The sequence below is a fragment of the Pelmatolapia mariae genome, linkage group LG3_W (genome assembly GCF_036321145.2).
Source record: "Pelmatolapia mariae isolate MD_Pm_ZW linkage group LG3_W, Pm_UMD_F_2, whole genome shotgun sequence".
NCBI lineage: Eukaryota > Metazoa > Chordata > Actinopteri > Cichliformes > Cichlidae > Pelmatolapia > Pelmatolapia mariae.
This window is the reverse complement of record NC_086229.1, coordinates 79,138,156-79,156,679: the sequence shown is the minus strand read 5'-3', so window position 1 is coordinate 79,156,679 and position 18,524 is coordinate 79,138,156. Positions and strand designations below refer to the sequence as shown.

At 43.1% G+C, this 18,524-nt stretch overlaps 1 protein-coding gene across 1 annotated transcript; it reads right to left on the bottom strand.

Moving 5' to 3' along the window:
- Window positions 1–423: 423 nt before the first annotated feature.
- Window positions 424–14,923, bottom strand: agfg2 (ArfGAP with FG repeats 2). Its single transcript, XM_063469967.2, has 14 exons — window positions 14,438–14,923; window positions 13,459–13,552; window positions 11,271–11,386; window positions 10,274–10,418; window positions 9,779–9,899; window positions 9,583–9,687; window positions 9,128–9,160; window positions 7,799–8,068; window positions 6,078–6,150; window positions 5,873–5,916; window positions 5,560–5,652; window positions 3,473–3,592; window positions 1,636–1,706; window positions 424–1,505 (listed from the first exon to the last, which is right to left on the bottom strand). Exons 1-14 carry the CDS (start codon window positions 14,602–14,604, stop codon window positions 1,458–1,460), a joined length of 1,500 nt encoding a protein of 499 aa, XP_063326037.1. The 5' UTR covers window positions 14,605–14,923; the 3' UTR covers window positions 424–1,457.
- Between the last annotated feature and the right edge of the window lie 3,601 nt (window positions 14,924–18,524).

Genomic DNA, 18,524 nt, shown 5'->3' with positions numbered 1-18,524 from the left:
TTATATCCCTGCTACTGAGTCCCGATTAAGCTGATATAATTCGATAGATGGACCATTTCCACTCGCCATTTCTCCCCACTCTAGTCTGCCTCTGCGTGCAGTCACCCCCGAAAAAAGGAATGTAGCAGAGCTTACTTAGTGGGCATGATGTAGATTTGGATTCACACTGGATTTAATATTCCAATAAATATTGCAAAGGGGTCCCGTTGTAGTCATTCTAGCGGCTCTAAAGGGCTTCTATATTTGTGCTGCACGCTTATGCAGTATGTATGTAGTTATGCAACATGCATCCAAAAGTAACCTTGCGCATGAGGTCAGAGAAGGAAACTGGATGCCTCACGCCCCCTGCTGTTTGAAATGCTCCACACAGCCGCATGCGTGTGTCAGAGCCGCGCTTGTCACAAAAATACCACCACACACTGTTTTAAGAAGCAACAAACTGATTTTATGAACATGAATACTTGTAGTTACAAATACGCTCTTACATGAATCTCTTCTTTTTATTTTTGGCAAAATAAGAGAATTAAACTTCATGTCAACCAAAGGGGGGAAAAAAAGCAGAATAAAGGTTTTGGTCCAGTACATGAAGCGATGAAGATCTTTATACACATTTAAGTTACTCTGAAGTTGCTTTTACATTCAGTAGCTCCTTTTTAGCCCTCTAAGCGCATGCAGCCTGAGAGTGGAAAACGTAGATCATCCTTTGCAAGGAAACCTGACAACAACAAAAACAAAACAAAACAAAAAAAAAAGAGAAAGAAAAAACAGCAACAATGACGAATGCAAACACGCACCCGCACTCACACCCCACAGAGACAAGCCCGTCTTATCTTCGGACACCGATTCACATGCATCAGGAGGCTGTTAAGGCTGTTAAAACCATCTGCGGATGCTCGTGATGCAGGGTCAGAGTCTCAGCTGGCTTCTCCGAGACTCAAAAGTTTTAAAGCGGGAGACAGCGCTGACGTACTTACTCATGGGCCGAGGGATTTTTTTTTTTTTTATATCTCTCTCTCTCTTTTTTTTGCACTTCTAAGCAGGAGATGAAAGCAAATAGCAGCAGCAACACATGTGTGTGTGTAATATAGGTGAGTGCATCTCAGCAAAAAAGAAAAGTCATAGAGGCGTCGTGACTCCCACAGAGCCCTGAGGTGGCGTCTACTGGCACACAAACACCTTTTGACATACGTCACGTGGCACAAACACAGCAGGCCGACACTCTTGCACATACAGACAGGGATTTTGTGAACTGCATTCGCGCATTTTTGTTTGTTTTTTGTTTTTCCTCTCCACAAACACGTAAACGAAGACAGATGGGGAGGGGAGGGAGGGTGGCGTGGATGCGCGACTCTCCCCTGAGGGGGGGAAGGTGAAAATACTCCAGAGGCATTGAAATGGCAGCAGCTCCTCCTTCAGTTCCCAGAGAGAGAGAGGGAAAGGGTGGGGAAACAGGGGGGTCAGATGAAAGGATTTTTTGACGTCCCCCGACTGGGGTAAACATTCCCCTGCAAAGACAAGAGAGGCAGGGTGAGAACAGCAGCCCGGGCTTACTTAGTATGCCATTGCAATTCACTGAAAACTGGCGAGAACTACCAATTAGCGCCCCCTGAGTGCACTTCGTGGAGGGATACTCACCGTGAAAGGGTTCACCGACATGGGCCGAGGGACTTTGGACTGAGAGTCAGACGTGGGGAAGGAGGCAAAACCTGCAAAACACACACATACACACAGATATACATGATACAGGAAAATGGTGTGGCATGAAACCAGAAACCTGCAGCTCTAAACTGGGTGGGTCATTTTGGTATTCCTGGACTGTTGCTAGTGGACGCCACAGCGCGTCTCAGGAAAGACGAGCAGTCCCCGCTGCAGTGGCAGTTTTCCATTTGGGTCTCGTTTTATGACCAACATATGGACCTTATATAGCACCAAATCACAACAACAATGCTTTATATTGTAAGGTCCTATATATAATAAGGACAGGTGTCAAACATCAAGCTGTAATTCGTACATTTTGGCCAGGCTGCAGCTGTGATCTGCACTGACGACTATAAGGGTGTAAAGAGAAGCTTTCAGCAAGTATGGTGATGTGTGAATGCACACACAGGCGGGGATATGGAAACAGAGTCATGTCTCTTTTAAATTCAATCTAAAAGTCCAGTTAAGTTTCATTTTTATGTGCTGTACGGTAAAGGTAGACACCACCATCCAAAATCTACACAACTGTGAGATCGTCATGTTCAGGCCTGTGACGCAGGCCCGCAGACACATGTGGAAGAACGACAACACGGCTCGCTTTTACATCAGGACATGGTTCGTTGAATCTTTCGCACTTTCAGGAGATATCATGATCAAGCTGCTGTGAGTTGGCTGCGTGATACAACTGTGATCAGAAGGCATTATAAACTTCTTTTCTTTTTGAGGACTGGTTGCACGTGAGGAGGAGATGTATTAAAATAAATCACATCAATAATTGTAAATGTCTGGGTCTCTTTTCTCAGTGTGGCCCTTAACTTGATGCTCGCGCTTAAGGAGGTAATAAGGTAATATGGTTTCTATTCTCATAAAAACCAACTACCACAGCACCTTATCTTCTTCTACCTCCCATCTCTGTCGTCCCTTGTTAAGCCCACCACCTGCTCATCCTCATCCATGTCATCTCCCAGTACACCCAGCGTCTCTTCGTTTCCTACCCAGCACGACTCTGAGCATCTGTAGCTCAGTTAACTGGGCAGACGAAGTGCTTAAATGGGCAGGGTGGCACCAGGAAGACCACCAAGGGTAAACCGAATATTAGAAGTCATAGATCAGGTGAAGGAGGAACTACAGGACGTCTCTGTGTGGTCTCAGCACTGTGGTCAACCTCACAACTATTCCAGCTACTTAGAACCTAACTGACTTTATAAAGAGGAAAGAGATTGTTTGGCATTTTGACATGACTTTTGATTAAAAGTATGATTTTAAAAAAATTTAATTATCAATCTCTGATGACTCAATGTGATTTGATGAGTATAAAAAAAACCTTTTTACATTTTTTGGGGCCCATGGGGACTAGTATGCAGTGTAGTAATGAAGTTAGGTCTTCCTAATTTGGAAAAACCATTTTATTTCTGATTTCTTGGATCTAAAACTTTAATTTCTCATCTTTTCATTTACACAACTGATGCATAAAAATCAGATATTTTGTTAAATGTCCTTTTAAATGATTTGAAGATATTAGTTTTCAGCAATATAAAACAGATACCTTAACAGAGCAACAAAATCCAACAAATACATGTTTTTGTTTTGTTTTTACTAAATAATGACCAGACTTTTCATTTTTGGTCTATTTTGAGTTATTAAAAGAAGACTATGTAAATAAAAATAATAATAATAATTAAAAACTTGACTTATAATCCAAGAAAACAAACAAACAAACAAACAAAAAAAAAAACATCAAGCAGGAGGACAAATAAGAGGCAACAAATCTCACCATTTGCTTCCTGATTGGTGGCTGACTCATGAGGAAATGCATTCTGGGTAGCAGCCGCTGGGAAAGCGCCGGACGGAGGAAAAACGGAGGTGGGCGAGGTGACAAACGCACTGGAGTCACCTGGAGAAGCGAAACACCCACACATGTGGCAAAATTAGACACAGATCATTAATCCATGCAGAACACATCTGTCAGCTGCTCTCAGACTGACAGTAAAAGACTGTTTCCCCGTGTCTGTACCTTACACAGAGAGCCTACAGGAAACATAAAGCAGTAATGAGCCCCGCGACCAGTCAAGAGTATAACTGCATACATGAATACATGATACTGTTGAATAATTGAGGTGGAGCTGATGGAAAGCCCAGAGCTGCGAGGGTCTAAAGCTGAAAGGAAACAAACGCCAGGTTGTTCATTTTCATCATGAAACGTCACAGCATCGCTGAGCATTCGTTTATCCACGTTGTGGTTAATGCACCAGAGAAGCTTAACTGAGATTTCAGCTCCACGCCGAGCCTTTCCTCTTACATATCTGCCTTTGTTGGGTGAAGTCAGTGACCCGAGTAAAAAGTAACGTTGCTAGCATGAAGCCTCAGTGGCTGTGAAAGCAGGTAGCTGTGTGCGAGCTTGTGTAATCAACCGTTTAGTGTGTACACAACATACACTTCAGTGTAGCAGCTCTGCAAGTGCTGTGCGTCGTTTTCACTGCCCTATAGGAAAAGAAATAAAGGCCCAGCTCACGCAGCTGATCTGGAGACTAAATGTTACCCGTTAATGGGCCAAGCAGAGGGAAAACACAGGAGCGTTTTTAACTTTTATATAAGCACAAAAGTTACATTCAGACTCTGTAAGCAGGAACTAAATGCTTGAAATATGTAACCTATACACAGAGCAGAGGGATCAGTGTTTTATAACAGGCTGTGATTTGAATTTCCTGTTTTTAAGTTTAGGCATTCACGTGTCATTTAAGTCACGTAGAGTCAAGCTAAAAGACGTTAGTTTGAACACAAGTGTAGGTGCGCTGCCTCCTGACAAATCCATAGGACAGCCTGAGAGAGGAAATAAATGTGATTGGGGAGAATATCTACAGTTCAAGATGAACATGTCTGCATGCCTAATTTGGCACGGTTGTTGACAGCAGACTGGTTGGTCTGAGTATTTCAGAAACTGCTGATCTACTGCGATCTTCACACACAACCATCTGTAGGGTTTACAGAGAATAGTCTGAAAAAGAGGAAATATCCAGTGAGCAGCCGTTCTCTGGTTTAAAATGTCTTGTTGATGTGAGAAGTCAGGGGAGAATGGCCAGACTGCTACGAGCTAATAGGAAGGCAACAATAAGTCAAATTACCCAGTCGTTAAAAGGGAGGTATGCAGAAGCGCATCCACTCCAAACTTGAAGCAGATGAGCTACAGCAGCAGAAGACAACACCGCATGTCACTGCTATCAGAACAGAAGACACAATTCCCGTGGGCTCATTAAAATTAGATAACAGAAGATGAGAAAAAATGTTGCCTGGTCTGATGAGTATTGATAACTGCTGCAGATGGCAGAGATGGAGTCAGAATTTGGTATAAATAACATGAAAGCATGAATCAAACCTGCCTTGTATCAATGGCTCAGGCTGCTGGTGGTGTAATCATGTGCGGGACGTTTTCTTGGCACACTTTTTGTGTTTTAGTACCAACTGAGCATCATTTAAATACCACAGCCAGCCTGATTGTTGTTGCTGACCATGTCCATTCCTTTATGACCACAGTGTACACATCTTTATATAACACACCATGTAACAAAGCTCAAAAATTGGTTTCTTAAACATAGCGATGAGATCACTGCACTCCAATGGCTTCCGCATTCAACAGGTGGAACAAGAGATTCACATCATGGATGTGCTGTGCGATGCCATCAAAGAACAAAGAACTAAAGCGGCTCTGAAGGTAAAAAGGGTTTCAACCCTACATATATTTTTTAATGTGTGAATTATTTCTTTGCCTCCACCACAGCGGTGGTTATCTAACCAGCTCAAGCTGCTCTAACATCTTAAAAAGTTGCAGCAGGAAGTTTCAGAAAGAGTGAGCATGGGGCTTACCTCCTGAAGCGTTACTGAAGGGGTTACTGGGAGAGAGGGCGACGGGCTGCTGGGAAGCGGAGCTGGAGCTGGAGCTGAATGGGTTGGGGAAATCTGAGACACACAGGTTGGGGGTTGGGGGGAGAGAGACAGGGAGATATTTTAGTGTTCTGCCCGGGGGTTAACGGGTTACATTCCTGCCTATTCAAGGCAACACTGCTCTGATTTTCACAGTCTAATCTGGAGTGCTGGACTGTTTTTGAAGAGGAGGGAACTGAATGTAAATAGTGCAGGTTAACAGCAGCAATTGATGCAGTTCGCGCTCGGCACCTACTTGCAAAACTTTGGGAGCTGGAGACGGTATCGACACCAGGGGAGCTGGGGAGAAGTAGAAGAGAAGAGGGGGAAAAAAAAAAAAAGAAAAAAAAAAGGAGGATCGATCAGAATTTGACCTTTAAACAGCTCCACAAGCAGAAACGTTAAAAATCTGCCATGTTTAACAAAAGCTGATTTGACAAGGCTGCTTTTTTTTCCTCTACCTGGCAGGAGTTGAGCTGGATGAGAGCCTGCTGCCGAAGATGGCGCTGTACTGCGGTGGTCCACCAGGTGGAGCTGCAAACAAGCATTTCCACAGGCATCACAACACAACCAAACACAACGTCAGGCGTGTAAATGAGCCCCGGTTTACGAGCTCGAGCAGTGCTATGATCTTGAAATGTGAGCAAAAACCTTTAAAACAGTCCAAACTGCTGATCCCGCGCATGCAAGTCATCACAGAACAAAAGAATTACAAACGCCCTGAATAAAATATCATCTTCATGTTCAGCTTGATATGAATCAAAAGTGAGCCGAGGCAGAAAATCAATAAGCTCCCTACTCTGCCAAGCAGGGGAGGCAGCGATGACGCTGGAAAGCAGCAGAGCTTACCAGGCCTCTCACACGAATCCTGTGCATTAAAGCAGCCGGCTTAGTTATAACGCAAACACAGCTGATTTCAAAACCTATCAACAAGGTCCTTTGAATCACGCTGTGCACGATCTGGAGCAAACACAATGAGCATAATTCAGCTGCTAAAAGCCTTGGCATTTGGAGTAAGGATGTTATGCAACCAAGCTGAGCTGGCCGCGACAATCTGCACACGCGAAGCCCTCAAATCAAACTATCTGTTACACAGTGCTGGAAGATGTGCTCGGGTCTTTATTGAAGCCAGAGTGCTACTGAAACAATGGGGGGAAAAATAATCAGGTCAAGCTGAAGCAAGGTTTAATTATTCTCTGTTCAGGCAGGGAGTTTAGTCCCTCCTCCTGATAAGTCAGAGAGGTTGTGAGAGGATTAATGGGACTGGAAAAAAAGAAAGTTCTTCAGTTTATAAATTTGGATTAGTTTTCTTGAGTTAATTATTTTTTTTAAATCTGTGTTTGATAGGACAGTGAAGATTTTTTAGTGAGGGCCTGGAGGACCAGCACTTTTTGGTAAAACTCGGTCCACAATCAAGTGGAGAGACCTCCGAGTCGAAAATATGAAGCCAATGGTGCAGTTCCTCTAATGGCCACACGAGGCTCCAAACCTGATTCAATCCATTAAAATCCACAACTTTGGTACAGAAACCTTTTCAGTTTCTACAGCCACCCTCCCCCCACTATCACACAGGGTGGGAATTTTTGTTTTATCACATCTGCCCACAAACAAATTAAGGTTACTCGTCATCAAGGGTGAGGTCACTTTGAGTAAAAACTGGACGTAGGCTAGCCAACTACCTGTCTGCCAGTCTTTAACTAATTATAGTCACTGAACAGTAACTCTCAACCATGTTTGTGGTTTTGGTCCCTTTAGAGCATTTATGATGCAAATACACTTTCCTGTGTAGTCAACTGCACTCACATCCCTTACAGGAAGTGTGTGCACCAGTTTCGGTGAGTCATATTCTAATATTTATTACTTGGTGTCACTTAAGACTAATTTGTAGATCCTGTCTCTGTGTGTGAGACGCTTGCTAGTCTCATGTTAGAACTTAACACTCCAGCTTCCTGTCTCTGTATGGTCACCTGTGGTTGCAATAAAACAAGGCAAAGCTTAAGTTAAAAAAAATCAGAACAGCTATTGTCATCTTTTATATACAGTCTATGTGAACACCTTACACAAATCCAAAATGGGACAATTGTTATTTAATAAAGCTGTGAAATAAATGCAACTGTGCAAAAGCCTTTGAACTACACTGATACAAAAAGTATTAAAGCTTCGACTGATAAAAACATCGAACCTGTGACCGATGTTTCAGAGAAGACGCTGTCCAGCTGTGACACAGCAGCGTACCTATCCTGGGCGCTGGCGCTGCTGACCGGCGGTGTCGTCTGACCTATGCCAACAGGCTGCTGTTGCTGCTGCTGCTGCTGCTGCTGCTGCTGCGGCTGGGACAGAGACTGAGGCAGAGGCTGTGGTTGGGGATGGTTCAGACCTCCAAAGTCCACGCTCAGAGACTTGGGGAAGGCCCTGAAGGGGCCTGTAGCCCCCGAGGCCGACACTGTCCGACCTGAGAGAGAGATCGCAGATTAGTATGTACTAACAGATAGATCGATCGTAGTTCGAACCTGAAGCATCAAATTCAAATAACATACAATAATTCGCAAGTAACTCTCACATAACACAGCCCATTCACTACGTATAGAAGCACATTATCTCACGCCATGTAAAGATCCTCATGCTATGAGGTGTAGAAATAGCAGCATTAGCTTAGAATGTACTAAATAAAGCACACACACTCATCGTGTTTAGGGATTAAAAAAAAAAAAACACCACAGGGAAGCAGCAAGCCAGAAACTTCTTAGATGCAATTGTTAGAAGTTAACAAAGACAGGAGATGACGTTTAACATCAGTGTTTGTAGCAAAATATCAGAGTCTGGATCAGCCAGTTAGCTATGAGCATGGGATCAGAAGTTAAAATCCAACATGGTCTCCATGAGGACACAAACACCAGAGCAGAATGGACCTGATGCAGCTTATCTGCTGGTATCTGCATGTTTTTCCGTCTTTGAGAGCTCCCTAGCATACTTGTTGGGGGTGTTAAATGTGTATGGCGCGATTACAGCTGTGCCCTACATAGTTCTGAAGTGCTTCAACGCCAACGTGGTGCGAAATATCAGCGGCCCTCTGCTGACGGGGGCAGCAGCAGCAGCCTAAAAATAGCCCCACTTTAAACTTGTTCTTTTTCCTCTGAGGGAGGGAACAGTGTGTGTGTGTGTGTGTGTGTGTGTGTGTGTGTCTCCTTGACACTCCTAGGCTTCAGATCTGGGCTTTGAAGTGGGAAACCTGAGTGATGAAGAAAAACATTGACCCCAATTGCAGTATGTGACACTGGCCAGCCACGACTCGCTTGGCTAAATGAATACAGAGTGCTGCGTCGCCTCTCCCCTCAGGCCGCTCTGAAACAAACTCCAACTCACATACATGTGACGCTCGCTAAGCACCGGCGCGCCCCGCAGATTGGCCATCTATTATAAATGATACAGCATTGGAAGAGCTTATTGATTTCAGCATTCACACGAGCACACACGCACACACTCAAAAGCATTGGCCGGAGATGCATCTTACCTAAAGTGAAGTGGTTTTTGAACGAGCTACTGGCTACGTGGTTGGAGAAGAGAGGAAGAAGACAGAGGAGAAAAGAGGAGGGGAGATAAGGAGAAACAAGTGAGTGCCACTGGCGTCGCATGAATCTGCCACTCGCAGCCGGCTCTGATGAGCGGAGAGCGACATCAGTGAGAATCAGCGAAAATATTCAATGATCTTTACACCGTGAACGATGCACTGCCAAATGTTCTTGCTAGAGGCGTCAGGAATAGAACAGAGAAAGCACAGTGTCTATTTTTTAACCAGGAATCTTTCCTAAGATCATATAAGAGGAGGAACTAACTTCCCAAATACAGCAAACACTGTGGCACTTTACTACACAGCTGGTAGGAGACACATTAGTAGTAAACTTGTGAAAGCCTTCATAAGTTTACTACTAACAGTGGCACAAAGCATCCAGTGGGCGGAGGGCACACCTGAAGGCCGTGGAAGGGCGGGGAATGAGGGGCCGTGGTTCTGACCTCCCAGTGTTGACGACAAAGAGCCTGGTCGCTGTCTTTCTATCCCACACAGGGTGGGATCTGCGTTGGAAAGAAACAAAAGATGCATTAAAAACAATTTTAAAAGAAGAGATAAGCATGTGACGATGCCACAAACAAATCTTCCTCTCACCTTTCAGAGGGGGGTCTCTAAAGCTTTGGGAGCGCGACGGCCGAGCCGTGAACGCGTCTGTCCGCATGTCGGCGGGAGAGATGGCGGGGGCTCGATCCCAAGACGGCAGCTGGGACTGAGACTGGAGGATGAGAGATGGAAGGAGACAGAAGAGAAGCAGATGGAGGGTAGAAAGAGAGACACAAAGCCAGAGGAAGTGAGTCTCTTTCATCCTTTCTCAATAATTCATAAGCAGAGGCTTTGAAGCCGAGGCTACCTGGCCCTCCGACTGTCCGAACCATCAGTCTTTGTCTCTGTGCCGCGGCGAATTCAGGTCATTTCTTCACTTTCTCTTCTTTTTTCGATACCCTTTGAAAATCTCCTCTACTTTCCCTTCCTCTTTTTATTTATTTATTTAAAACCACACACGCACACCAGCCTCATCTTTTCACTTTCACTCCCCTCACTTTACCTCCACCCGTTTCACAGACAACTACCACACCTTTAGCCTCTTACCAGTGGTCTCGTGGCTCTGGCATTTGGAGGCATATTATGGGATGGCCCCTGGCTCGCTAAGGGACCATGAGAAGGGGGCATAGCCTGAACCCCTGGACTCCAAGGACCCTCCATATCTCTCCGGTTCTTACTTTTGGAAAAATGCCTGCAAAACACAAATGATGCAGTGTAACTAACCAGTCTCATTAGCAACACAATTAAAGCTTGACATCTGGTCATTTATTTACTAAACAAGAAGATTGAGAGCATTCTCTAAGCTTGAAAATAAGCAGCTATTAGCCTTCAGCTATTTTTTCTGAGCAAATATCTCTTATTCAAACATGGAAAGCCTAACTTTAACACAACCCTAATTAGCTATTGTTTTCATTTTACTTTGTGTTCCCTTTTAACCTCTCAAAATGACTCTTTTTACAGTTACACTTTTAAATATGTTTATTTCACAAGCAGAACAGCCAAATGCTAGCAGCTCTGTAACACAATAAAAACTGAGCTAAATGCTAACGTCAGCATGCTATCATGCTCAAAATAATAATTCTAATTAATTTTCTTTTTATAGCCATTTTGACATATGTACAATACTGAAAGGGTTTTTATTTTTACTCATATTACCCTTTAAAAGCAGGAAGTACAGCACCTACATTCTGTTAAATAGCAAGTTTGCTACTTTAGTTTGAAATATTAGCATGCTAACATTTGCTGTTTTTATCTTAAACTGTTCTATTTTAACATATTTACTCAATAATGGTGCTAATTAAAAAATATTGTGAATAATAAACATTCTTACTGTAAAAGGTTTTATTTTATTTTATTATTTTAAAGGCTTTTAACTATTAACATGCAAACTTAAACATTTGCTGGGCTTTTTTTAACAGAATTTTCTACATAAAAATTGATTTAAAATAAATAAATGAACTGAATAAAAATTAAGATGCTTTTCTCTGCTTCCATCAGTATATATTATTATTTGGTTATATGCAGGCGGAGGCCAAGCTCTCACCATTTTTTCTTCTCATATTTATCTTGAAGGAACTCTTTGAACTTCTGTGAGTCCTTCATGTCGGAGCAGCCGTCATTCTTTGGGTCAAACACGCACAGCCACGTCCTTCTGCCCACCTGAAGACACACATTTCCAAGAAGTCACATTAAAACCACGCTGCTTGGGACCGATCCATCAAAAACAAAAACAAAAAGAGGGTTAGTGAGTTTCCGATTCCCTGAGTAGAAAATGAGAGCAATCCCTGGTTTTTGTTTGACATTTAATCTCAGAGAGTCTCTCAGATATACACACAGATTTTCTCATCAGTGACTCATCTCCGGTGCAAGAGTGCAGCAAATATTACTGGCAGCGAATCATGACTGAGCGGATCACTCTTCAGAGGATGATGAGAAAGGAAAAGCTGGACGATGCACACCTATGCCTCTCTGCACATTACACTTGACTCACAGACCCCGGCCAACAATAAGCTAATAAAAACCGATAAGCACTTGTGCTGATAGCCTCAAACTCTTTACCACTTACTGGTATATGCTCAGCAGAGAGAGCTGCCTGAACCAGTGGCTCCCAAAGTGGATGCTGTGAGGAGGGGGGGCTTATGCAATCCAATCACATTTCAGCACCAAAATGAGGTTTAATTAACTTGGTAATTAAGTTTTCAAACTACAGAAATAAACCATAATAATCTTAGTTGAAGTAACACAATTGTAGCTCAACCAGCTGGATTGATTGGTATTATATTAATATGGAAGTTGGAAAATATATCAAAACTTCATTTTGATGACGTGAGGGTTTTATTTCTTTTTATATCAAATTTCTAGTTTTTTCTGGACCAAGACAAACCGATTTGAAGCCTTCATTTAAACTCTAGAAGATAATGTCAGGCTTTGTTAAATAATAAGTAATAAGAGATATCACTCAGTACTGACAAAAATAGCATGGAGATGGCCTAAGCTGCATAAAATGAATCCTAAGATAGCCTGCCAATCTGCTCCACTGGTCAATTTTCCAGGTTTCTACAAAGAAAACAGAGCGATATCATTAATACTTCCAGTGTTTCAATAAAATGCACTGCTGCTAATGATGCGCTACTGCCAGAATTGTTACATGAGAGTAGAAACATTTAAAAATGTAAAAGGATTTCAAGAGCTGGACAAGTTATAAAAAAAGAACGTTTAGTTCCAACACACTCCTCATGTGCAGGTCAGATAAAGGGGGAAGTGCTTTTTATATGTTATTATAAAAAGGCTGTACAGGTACGGCCCACTTTTGGATCTAACTGTAGCCCAATAACTCAAATAAGTTAAACACTCTTGGCATAAACAAACACTGAGTAAACGTCAAGTTCACCTCTGTACCGTCCTCTGCCTCAGCTCCAACCGTTATCAGTTACAATCCTGCAAACGGACGCTTTTTAACGTAGCTGCGGGTCCCGACGGACGTGCAGAAAACAGCATTTTCTTATGACGCACCACGGATATGAAGCACTTTGCAGAAACATAATTTCAAGTATTCTCATATTAATTGTTTAGTTTATAAAAAAAACATCACACAGAACATTTGGTAAGAGACACAGTTGTTTTTCTTTGCATTTACATAAATATTTGGATGTTTTATTTGACTGGGTCTCTGTTGTGAAAGGGTTCTGATGTCACCAAACCCTGCTGGTTAAATAAAGGTAAATAAATAAAGGAAGAGATTTTGATAGGGTGCTTTTGTTTGACTTTTGGCTAAAATGAGGTCTGTTCAGAGTTTAAACCCTGGTCTTAAAAAACACACACACACAGTGAGAAAGGAAATAGATCGTGGTTTTGTGGGACATAAAGTGCCCCATCCTTTTGTTTCTTGGCACAGTACGAGGTTGGCACTAGTATCCCCCCCCCCTTTCTCCTCCTCGTCCAAAAAAAAAGCAACAAAAAAAAGAAGCACTGCCACAAAGACTGGTTGGACTGGTAGTCTCAAGGGGAGTTTCACATTCCATATCAGAACCACAAACAGACAGTTTTAACCTTGAATTTGGACCAAAGAAGAGGAAAAAAAAAGGAAATGGTAGCTGATGTCCTCGGACGACTCCGCAGTGTCAACAACAGGAAGAAATCACATTCAGCTGCACATCTTTCTTTTTTTTCTCTAATTTTTCTAAAGTGAAGCAAACACGATGCATCGGGTCCCCAGCTGGGACTTCACTCACCTCATTGCCATGGTTTTGGAGGAATTCTACTTCCTGTTGGGAGAAAGTTGTCATGGAGATGGACTTGACTCTGTGGGGAGGGTTGAGGCCTCTCCTGGGACACAGAGGAGAGAGGGATGAGTCAAATAAAGGAGAGAAATGGGAAGATTTGCAGTCAGCCCTCACCTCTAAAGACAGCACAAAGGGGATGGAGCAGGTGGGAAAGGAAATATATCTGACACGTGACCGTGAATCAAAGGACAGATTTGTTGTGGAGAAGACAACATACACACACACACGCACACAATCGTGACAGAGAGAGACACATGTCTTCCAGAAGCTCCTATTTTCTCCATGCTGGGGACACAAAGTGGGACACTGTTGTACATGTGCAAGATTGCGCAATGACGCGCACTGAGTGCCGAAACCGTCTTCCTGAAGAGGAGTGCCGGGGACTAGGCTGAACATGCAAAACAAAGTGTGACAGCACACAGGCGCGCACACACACTCTCTCTCTCTCACACACACACACACACACACACACACACACGCACACATCGAAAAGGAGCCTAGAGAAAGAAAGAGAGAGAGAGAGAAGAGAGAGAGAGGTGGTGTCAAACCTGCACCATGACGAAATGAAACGTAACTCAGAGCTGGAAAATGACCAGCTAGCGGTCTGTCGGTTATCAAGCTGTTGGGAGACACGCACGAGAGAAAGAGAGGGAGAGAGACAGAGAGAGGTAGACACTGCGTAAATTAATGTGTGCACACATCCTCGGCTGTTGCATCGCACCAACAACCCCTGTTAACGTCAGGAGAGGGGAACCAAATGATACACATTTGTCCGTGGCTGGGTGGTGCACGGTGTAATCTAAGGCCTGGTACTTTTACTCTATCAGTATCTGGCTGCCCCTCACACTGATGCTAAATGTGCAGTAAATAAACACCCCCCCACACACCCCTCCCCACCCCCGGATGGGGCGGCGGGGTTTGCACTCACAGCATTCCGGAGCACGACGTGCAGACGAAGCTGCCCACGGTGATGTCGGTGTAAGTCACCCCGGGCTGGTTGCACTCGAAGCAGTGTTTGTTTACTCCAGACTGGGCCAGCTCCCGGACCTTGCGGGCGCAGATCTCTTGGTTGTCCCGGTGCTTACGGTTCGACATTTTTTTTTTTTAAATTATTCTGGTCGCCGCCTGTCACGCAGGCTTCCCCCCTCCCCGGTTAACACTCCGCGGTCCTCCTCCCGGATCCCCTCCGTTTACTCCAAGGAGCACCTCACGCCCGCATTATGGAAACGCTTTTATGCGGCTTCACCCCAAACGCAAGGCTGCACAGACTAGAGGCGCGTCAAGCCGTGAGCGACCCACCTGCAGCATAGCGGAAGCAGCTCGGGTTACCTTTCAAAATAAAAGCGATTGACAGGGGACTCTCGAGAGCGACTGTGACATTTTTACTTTTTGGTTGCCTGTTTCTTTAAAAAATTCGTTCCAACATAACCACTTGGTTATCTCATCAACTGTTTTGTAGGTCAAGGTATTTTCCAGTTATTCTGTGGGTCACAGTGAATCAGCTGTATTACTCTTAGTCTGCCATAAAGACGCTGAGAAATAAAAATCATTAAAATGTTATAAGGATCGTGTGATATATTCAAAGTTTCCTTTTAAAGGGTAAATGGCCTGCATTTGTATAGCGCTTTACTTAGTTCCTAAGGACCCCAAAGCATTACACACACACACACACACACACACACACACACACACACACACACACACACACACACACACACACACACACACACACACACACACACACACACACACACGATGGCAAGCTACATTGTAGCCACAGCTGCCCTGGGGCGCACTGACAGAGGCGAGGCTGCCGGACACTGGCGCCTCCGGGCCTTCTGACAGGCCCTCAGTAGGCAACGAGTGAAGTGTCTTGCCGAAGGACACAACGACCGAGACTGTCCGAGCCGGGCTCGAACCGTCAACCTTCCGATTACAAGACGAACTGCCAACTCTTGAGCCACGATCGCCTGATCTTACTTTTAAGGGTAACACCTGTTTATTGGTTTGGAAACTAGCAGCTGGGTCATACCATATGAAATCAGTCAAATATGAAAAAAGTGACTCAGAGCAGATCTTTCATATGCTATAAATGGTTTTACACACATGGTAAAGTCTTCCTGAGAACCGGTGGAAAAAGTATGTTTCAGTTTATCTTATTTTGTCCACTACAGAGAACCTAATGAGTAGGCTCGATCTCAGGAGGATATGACCTACTTTCTATGGTTTCTCCAGCGAATCAACAGAAAATAAAACATCCAGCATATCAATCATGGGTTCTGTTAGTCTACAGGGATTAAATTGGTGCAGATTTTCTATCGAGACTATGATATATCCCATAGTCTGTCTCACTTGGAGATGGGTTAAAATAGATTTGCAGTTTTTAACAGAGCTTAAATGTGTTTTTCAGTCGTTCAGAAAACGTCGTGCAGTTACCTCGTGTACTTAAGAAAGTTTGGGAAAAGTGCCGAATGTTGACCCACCCCATGTATGAAGGTCTGTAATTAGAGAACTTTACAGAAAATCATGTGATGCGTCAATATCATCATCTGTATTTACATCTTGCCAATGTCCTATCCACAGGACATTGGCAAACATTACTATCACAGCGAAGAGCATAAAGTATAAATCAAATCTTATGAAACAAAGATAGAGATAGTTGTAACCAGAGGTTAAGCATCCCTCTACAGCTTGGTGGCGTCTGCAGTTTTGCCTTTTATTTAAGTTGGTTATATCTTATTTGTGTTTCATCAACCAATATACACATACATTTTTGCTTTATTACAAATAGCCACTATAGAATAAAGCCATCCAACAAAGAGTGTGCTCCTAGCACGCTTTCTTTTCAGGAGAGTGTCGTTTCGTGCTTTACTTTGAAAATCCTGCCGGATGTGACCCTGTTTATTCTGACTGGTTTGGCTCTTGGAGAGATGCTGAGGGGATCTCCTGTCAAAGACAAACAAGAACCTGTCGAGTCGCCAAGTTTACTTCGCACAAAACGGTTTTATTTCTCCTTCCGAAGCGACCGTCTGTCGCTACGTGCCGTCTGTCCCGCGCTATCAGTGTGCGCCATTTACGCACACGCCCCCGTTTACTGGCGCAGGACTTGCACTTTGCCTCTGCTGCCCGCTCTGGAAGGGGGGCAGGATGTTTTTAAGGGCTTAGATACGTAAAGTTGAGAAGCTAAAATTACAATTTAATCCCTTGTAGTTGTCAGTTGTGTAAAAACACATGCGGTTTTCTGTACCCGTCTTTATACGTTTTTACACACACACACACACACACACACATATGTATATATATATACATTTTTCGCATGGGAATTTTGGTGAAGGGCCTACTTTGAAACGTTAAGGCTGGTTCACTTCTGAAATCACTTCACTGTTTATTTTGATGAAGCAACTTGGCAACAGCATACCTAACTACGCCCTTTCCGTGTCGCCTGAGAAAATACATGTGAGAATCACATCATTTCCCACTGAAACAGGAACAGTCTGGGCACCGAAGGCGTCACTCTGCTGTGATCTTCCGACACCCAGACTTTTAGGGAATAAGGGGAAAAGAACAGTGACGTGAAAGCAAGGGAAGAAAGAAAAACATCAGTACAGTTATGTTGTTGTCTGATGAGATAGGCGAGCCTGCAATGATTGTTTCTGATCAGCAGGGGGAGCCATACACAGGATCAGATAGATAAATAGAGTATTTTTGTGCATTTCGACACGGTGGTATGATGGAGGTAGACAGAAGAGCCCTCTGAGCCGCTGTAATTACACCTCCACGCAAAGTAGTCAACCACAGGCTTTATACTGTCTGACTACAAACCTGACTACACAAGTTTGTGGGAATGATAACGAAGCAAAGATTGCTTATTTAATGTTGGCCAATAGTTTGTTGTGCCGGTTTGTGAAATGTATGGAAGTCCAACTCTGCCAGGACAAAAATGTAAAAAGTTATACTTTTTATGTGTTTGCGTTGTAACCTGAACATGTTAGATAATAAGCGATAATGATTTACTCTTTATTTTCTACTATCATTCTAACATAGAAAGCCTCAGTCAGCTGTACAGTACTTAGTCATGTTTTTTGAGTTAGCCATTCTTTTGAAGTACTATCGAGATCTTTAGTGAGTAGGTTGCATGTTTTTTTATTTAAGCAGGGATTGTACAAGTCCGATAACTTCCACTTGGGTACCAGTGAGGTAAAGCTCATCATCAGATGGTCCAGGTGTACATCCACATACCTTTCTGATTTTTGGCAGACTTATCCAAGGAGAATTTACATGACAATGTAGCAACTGTCCCTGCAACCAGGCGGCAGACTTCATAAAGTATAACAGGAACAGTCATTAGGTGTCTAACTGTCCACAGCTGAGTATAACCGAGTCTTTAGTTGCCTCCTTTTGACCCAGGAAGTCACGGATTTTCTTTGTATTTCATGATGTTGAGCTGAAATACTAACAATTTTCACCTTGGAAGTCTGACATTTCACATATTTTAACTTCTATTTTTACTTTTATCATGCTAATTGCATTGTATTTAGATTTTTGTTGCTGTAATCTTTATATTCTATCATATTCTGAATGATATCTCAATTTTTATTTTGTATCACAACAGTTTTTCCACCTTTTCTGGGTTGCACTGTTTTGCACTGTATGTCATATGCTGTATGACAACTGAGAGACAAGTGTACTGTATGCCTGAGCAGAGTCAGCCAGAGGTATCACTGGGTCCTAAGCAGAATTTGATTTTGGACCCCCAGCTAAACCCACGTCTAACACCCATCTCAGCACCGCCAATATTAGCTATATTTTGTCAATGCTTGATTGTTTGAACATTGTTATTCTGAGACTTACTAGTGTAATAAAATAGAATTAATACAGTGAGTTAGTACTATGTTGACATGGTCCAGAAATTTAGAGGGGGGGATAAAGAGGAAGGAATTTCCCCTTTACGTTTAAAAAGAAAAAAATTCTATTATTAATATTGATTTATTTATTTTTTCAAAAACATGTTATTG

What these genes read in the sequence shown, in the direction of transcription:
- agfg2 (XM_063469967.2), bottom strand. Translation starts at nt 14,604, where the DNA reads ATGTCGAACCGTAAGCACCGGGACAACCAAGAGATCTGCGCCCGCAAG. An exon ending in AAATATGAGAAGAAAAAATG is followed by an intron (nt 10,419 to 11,270) that starts GTGAGAGCTTGG and finishes TGTGTTTTGCAG; the next exon opens with GCATTTTTCCAAAAGTAAGA. An exon ending in CAAAAACCACTTCACTTTAG is followed by an intron (nt 8,069 to 9,127) that starts GTAAGATGCATC and finishes TCTCTCTCTCAG; the next exon opens with GTCGGACAGTGTCGGCCTCG.